The following is a 6,119-nucleotide window of genomic DNA, read 5'->3' as shown; positions in this document are numbered from 1 at the left end:
TTGGCATTTTTGCTTGAAAATAGTTGAAACAATTCATTGATGATCAAAATAGTTGGAGATTAATTTTCTCTCAGTTGATTAATCAGTTACTCTAATTGTTTCAGTCCTGCCAATGTTCTTTTCTGTTTTGTCTATGGGCTGCCCCAGTCATTGTGCTGACACTCGTCTGTCTTTCCTGTAACCATTTCCAGAGACATGTATAGTAAGCAATTTGTTGTCAGTGCTTGCTTTTGTAGTCAAGTGATTTCCCAATTTTCCTTTGTTGGTGCATGTTAAGACCTACTGCTAGTAGAGATTATCCAGGTTTTTCAGATTTGTCCATTTTACACAGCTGGATTGGCCACATGTTACTTTTCATTGTACTCATGTTGTATGCTGTTTGATGAATAAATTGAAAAAAAAGCATTAAAAGAATTTATTATTTAAGCTATACAGTAGAGGCAATCATATAACCAAAATATATCAAGTCACTTTCTACTAAAACAATCTTTATGTTGTACTCTTAATGAAAAAGAATGAAAAATCCAATATTTTGTGTTGTTCGTTTCACAGCCATTGCCAATTTGTGACTCATTCAAGAGAGCTAAAATATTGTGTGAGTTATTAAAGTACTGGAATTTTCTGTTAAGAGGATCATTGGCTGCTTTACACAGGCTGAGCCCAAGGCACTGGAACACACTATTAATTTAATACTCTATTTAGATGCAAGCAATCCTCTTTAAAAGAAAGGTTTATTTTTACTGTAATGCAAATGAAAATTGCCTTAGACATCACTGACCTCTACAGATAAAATATACTCAGGCAGTACGGACAGCTTGAAGAAATTTGCTGGCTCAGTTTTCAATTAATTCAGTAAGTTTAACTTTGTACTTAAACTTTTGGAGTAATAATCAATAAACTGATGAAACATATATTTCAACCTGACAAATCATTCCTCCTATATGTCTTTAATATGCAATTTGTCATCATATTGCAAAATATTTCAAGCCTTAACCCACATGTTGTCAGTAGTGGTTATATAAATAGCAAAGCAACAGTCATATATTTTCATTTATGATCATTTTCACCTGTATGTCAAACTCTTCATATATAATAAGAGATTTTTCACATTAATAATAACATATATGTCATCAAAAAAGGTTGTGAGGGTTGTATTGGCAGTGCTGGGAAAGCTACATTTTACAGTTTTATAATAATATTTAACTCAAAACACAGTTACTTTAGGAGATACTTGTTTGATTGACAAGGTCAGGCTGTTGAAGCAACTTTGGCTTGACTGAAATGTATTTTTGCAGATGTTGTTGCCCATCTCTTACATTGAAATCGTGTAAGGAAGAGATCTTTCACAGCCAGTATGGACAGCGACCAGTAAGTACATGTGTGTATTTGAATTCTGTTATGAGACAGACTTGAAAAATCATGAGCCTATCCTTTTAAGTAGTTCACACTTTGTAGAAAACTGACATCTGCAATATCGTCTTCAGAGGCTGCAATTATTGCTTCACCCCACTATGTGAAATTGATGGAATGAACAATGTGTTAATGATTTAGCGTTTCACAGAGCCTTGCCTCTCAGGGCTAAAAATATAGAACTCAGGATGACATTGCAGAACAGGTCAGTGAATCACAAAATTCAAAAGGCTTCTCCCTTTGAGAGCATGAATGTGATCAGCAAATGTCATGGCAATTAACTCATTACATTATGCAATATCTACTGTGGAAGTGGAATTTTGGCGCAATGGTGGCATAAAGGAAAGGTCATGTAATCAAAATGGACATGGGATCCTCTGGGGAGAATGAAAGCCGGTCAGATTTTGGTATACTTTGTGAACAAGTTGAACTTTTGTCCTGTAGTGGTGCTAGAAAAAACATTAGGATTTGTCCCCAGGGCACCAAGAGTAGCCAAAACAAACTTCTTGTAAATTCATCAACTGTTAGTTTTCCAGATAGGCTACCACTGGGACGAAGGAGCTCACAGTTTTTTTTACCAATCAACTGGAAATATTCCCATCTTGAATATCAAATTTCATGGCAGTCTTGGACCGAGGATGGACAGCAGACAATAAATTGTCAAAGCAGGAAAAACACAGCTGTAAATATTGACATTACCAATGACTCCATTCCATTAGTTGTCCAAATAAGTATTCAGATCCTTCACTTAAGTAAAAGTACCAACGGCAATGTACTGTAAAAATAAATTAAAAGTCCTGCATGAAAAATCCTGCTTAATTAAATATATATGAGTATTAGCAGCAAAATGTAACTAAAGTAAAGTAGCTACTGGTTCCCAAACTAGGGATCGGGCCCCTCCAAAGGGTCACCAGGAAAGGAAAGAAGAAAAAACAAAGTTCTGATACACAAATCTGTTTTCAGTTTTTGGAATTTTTCTCAAATTTTTGGTGAAATATTGGATATTCTGAACATTTATTGAAATTGAACCATGTGAGACGTTTAGAGGGAAAAATCACAATTTGGTGGAGCTGTTAACAACTCATGGAAATCTGAAATGTGACCCTGACTACATACTGCTTTTTGTAAGACGTCAAAAGCCAAAAAGGTTGGAAACCACTGGTTTCATCTTTAACAATGTGTTGTATTTTAAAAGCATGTTATATTAACCGTTGTGTAAAATCTTAATCTGAAAATTAATTAAAACTGTCAAATAAATGTAGTGGAGTGGAAGTATAACGTACCATAAAATGGAAATACTCAAGTAAAATACAAGTACCTCAAAACTGTACTTAAGTACAGTACTTGAGTAAATGTACTTAGTCACTTTCCACCACTGCCAATAAAGTATGTCAATGAGTGAGCATGCAAATGCCAACGACCTGGCATTCACTCAGCTAAATGTAATCCAGCCATCATTAATGCAATTAATTCCACCTGTGCATTTCCTGCTTTGACAAGTCAAAATCTCCTGTGAAAAGGGTCGTTGTGGAGTGTGCTGAGGACTGAAAATGAAAACATTTCTTTTTATAATTACCAGACAGTAATTATCTAACTGTTGCTTTTTTTTAAAGTGTGATACCTCTTAAGACTGATTTATAGTAGGTCCTCCACATAATTGATAAGTGTCGCTTGACAGAAATGAGGTATTTTCAACAGAAAAAAGTGTTGTTCAACACTTTCCTTTCATTTTTGTTATTGGATAGTGTTACTAATGTTGCCATGGAGATAGTAGTTTTCACTGAACTTTATTGATATTTTGGTCTGTAACTTGTAACGTCCTTGTTTAATTAGTGTAATTAGTTTAGCTAGCTTGCTGAAGCATAAATTGAAAATGTTGCACTAATCAAAAGTGTAGAGCAACCCACCATAAATCAGCATTTACAAGGTAACATCACTAGAAGACAACAACTTGTTGTAGCTAAGTTAGCATAACTGTTATTCTGTAAAATGCTGAATGTTAGCTGATATTAAGAAACTTACCCTTCCAGTTACAAGAAAGGACTTAAAAAAACCTCCAAAGTTGAATATTCATCACAATATGCACATATTGTCTGACTTTTTCAGCTCTTTCAATAAATAAAAAAAACACTCTTGGAGCATGAGAGTGGTATTTACAGGTAAAGCTAAATGCCCCTTGCGCTAAAGTATACTGTGAGCTTCTATGTTATGGAGTGGATAATTGCTAGCATCTCTAATTTTTCCCTCACTTGATTTACACAATTCCCGCCAAAATAACCGTCGCAACCAAAAGCAGTCACGCGATGCTGGGACGTTAACAGCAGACTCCACCCACTCATTTACGGCTGTACACCTTGTTGTCGCTGCCTCTGCTTCACTTCTACTCTGCCTCCTACTGTACCACTAACAGTGCTCCAGCCTGCCTCATGAAGCTAATTTGGATGAAATAATGTCAGACACTGGCGAGGGTGAAGATGAATTCCAGTTTCTACGAACGGTGAGTCAGCCATTTACCAAACTAAATTGTAACTGCAAACATTAGGTCACCATTTGCAGTTAACCTCCGGCCAGCAAAGTTGCAGAGGTGTCAACTATTACAACTATTAACTCAACTAACTCTTAGGAAGAGAGACAGTGAGTTTGTTTTTAACTGCTCAATTCACATTTAAAACGTAACTTTTTAAGCTAACACTTAACCTAAGTTACTTAACTTTTAGGAGAGAAAAAGTTACTGGCTCCTTGTTTCTTGCATCTCAACAGACTTTCTGCAAGCTCTTACTATTTTGAAATAACCCTAACCTGAGTAACCCTAACCTGAGTAGCTCTAGGACATTTCCTCGTTTTTAATATTGCCTACTTTTTCTTATTGAAGTTACTTCAGATTAAAAATAGCTACTTTCATATCAGGGTCTATGAAAATGAATTGTGACCTTTTGATGCATACCCAAGGCTGATAAAAGTTATGCATTCCTCCTTCTTCTTTTATGTTTATGATGTTTTATTCATATGTGAAAGTAACACAACAGTTATAAAGTAAATAACAATAACATCTAATTGCTTTTGCTTTTAGTGCACAATGCTCAGCAGCAGTTTTTCTATCTTCGTCACTCTTGTTTTTTTTAGTCAGCGTCAGGCACAGTAAAGGAAGACCACAAATGGCTTTTTTCATCTGCACTGCAAGATGCTATCATTATTCCCCAGTTGTAAGTTGTCCTCTCACAGCTTGTTATCTTTGCTGTCTGATAAGGGCATGTCACAGGGAGAGTGTTTGGCGTGGATATGAGACCCACACACGTGCTCACAAAGGCAGTGATGGAGATGGTTTCTGAACCCAAAGTCATTTAATAATAATTGATAATACATTTAACTTATACCACACTTTTCATTCGTAGTGAATCTCAAAGTGCTACAACATATAAAAACATACAACACACAACATAAATTTGGACCAAACATTTGGCAAGATCGATCCACTATACTACATGAAATTACACTGCAGATATCCCTCCCATAAATTACTACAGTAAATGTACAAATAAAAATCCAAACTGAGATTTTTTAAAGCCTGTACATGCATCTCCACTTGCCAGGGCTCTCAACATTTTAATTAAGTGTTGTGGCGTTTGCCAAATGTACGGTGCCTCAAAAAAGAGCTGAGTCCTCTAGCCATCTCAGTGTCCCATAGTACCTCAGCGCTGGGCAGTGTGTTTGACTGATTGCAGAGTACTGCTGATAGGAAGAGTGGAAGGAAGGGTGAATCAGGGGCCAGACAGTGCAGTATCTTCCCAATATGGAGGTATGCAGAGAGTGGGTACAGAGAGGTGTTGGTAGTCTTGGTTGGACAGTGGAGACCAGTCGTCTGTTGTCTCTCTTTAAGTTCCTTAAATAGACGTTGAGGCCTAATTCCCTTGATGTTTTCCATTTGGCATTTAAATGAAGATAAGATAAAACTGTACATGTATTTACAGTACGGCTAGATCATGTTTATCTGATATACACTTAAATAAAAATAATGTGTAAAAACCTGCAGTGAAATGTTATCTTCTTTCTGTAGATACTCTATATTTTCAGTGTTTCTGTCAGTTAATTCTTAGATATTCATGGTTTGGTTTACAGGATTCCTGAACACCAAATTTATGCCACTATTTCCCTTAGCGCTGAATGGATATGTTGGGTCGTGATCACCATGCCCCGTTAATATGAGATTTAACAGAGAGTTGTAGAGTCCCTCAGCCTAAATGTGGTTTCAGAGCGATTTTCAAATTTGACAAGAGCACATTTCAGAAGGAGCACTAAGTACTTGCATTTTTTTGGCTTGAAGAAGGTGAAGAAGAAGGTGACGGTGAAGAAATGACCCATATCACTTTTGGCCTTCACAGACATCTCAGTTGAATCTTAATGTGCACTCATACTGTGAATGGGCTCTATTTATATGATTTATAGGAATCTGTAACACTTACTGCTATCATTTGTGTGTGTGTGTGTGTGTGTGTGTGTGTGTGTGTGTGTGTGTGTGTGTGTTTTCTCAGGGTGATGAGGTCGTTTTGCAGAGTACCTTCACCTCCCAGGAGGAACATGTGAAACTCTGTCTTGCTGCTGAGGGATTTGGCAGCAGACTTTGCAGGCTTGAGCCCACCTCTAACTGCAAGGTAAAGAGCTCCACTTGAAATGTTGTACACAAATTTGTTACACAGGACTTCTCTCTACCT

The 6,119-nt window shown here is 36.7% G+C and overlaps 1 protein-coding gene across 2 annotated transcripts in view; it reads left to right on the top strand.

Annotated features, from left to right (window-relative positions):
* The first annotated feature begins 3,735 nt into the window (after positions 1–3,735).
* Positions 3,736–6,119, top strand: part of LOC122996888 (ryanodine receptor 2-like) — a 188,954-nt gene continuing 186,570 nt past the window's right edge. Inside the window, exons 1-2 of one of the 2 annotated variants that reach the window (XR_006407100.1) lie at positions 3,736–3,907; positions 5,940–6,059. Coding sequence is in view for 1 of the 2 variants with exons in the window: in XM_044372674.1 (XP_044228609.1) it covers positions 3,860–3,907; positions 5,940–6,059 (168 nt within the window). In the remaining variant the exon portion in view is untranslated. The remainder of the gene's footprint in view (positions 3,908–5,939; positions 6,060–6,119) is intronic. The other variant, XM_044372674.1, reaches the window with a different exon arrangement.

This window comes from Thunnus albacares, chromosome 14 (genome assembly GCF_914725855.1).
Source record: "Thunnus albacares chromosome 14, fThuAlb1.1, whole genome shotgun sequence".
In the NCBI taxonomy this organism is placed as follows: domain Eukaryota; kingdom Metazoa; phylum Chordata; class Actinopteri; order Scombriformes; family Scombridae; genus Thunnus; species Thunnus albacares.
This window is presented reverse-complemented; position numbering and strand designations above follow the sequence as displayed.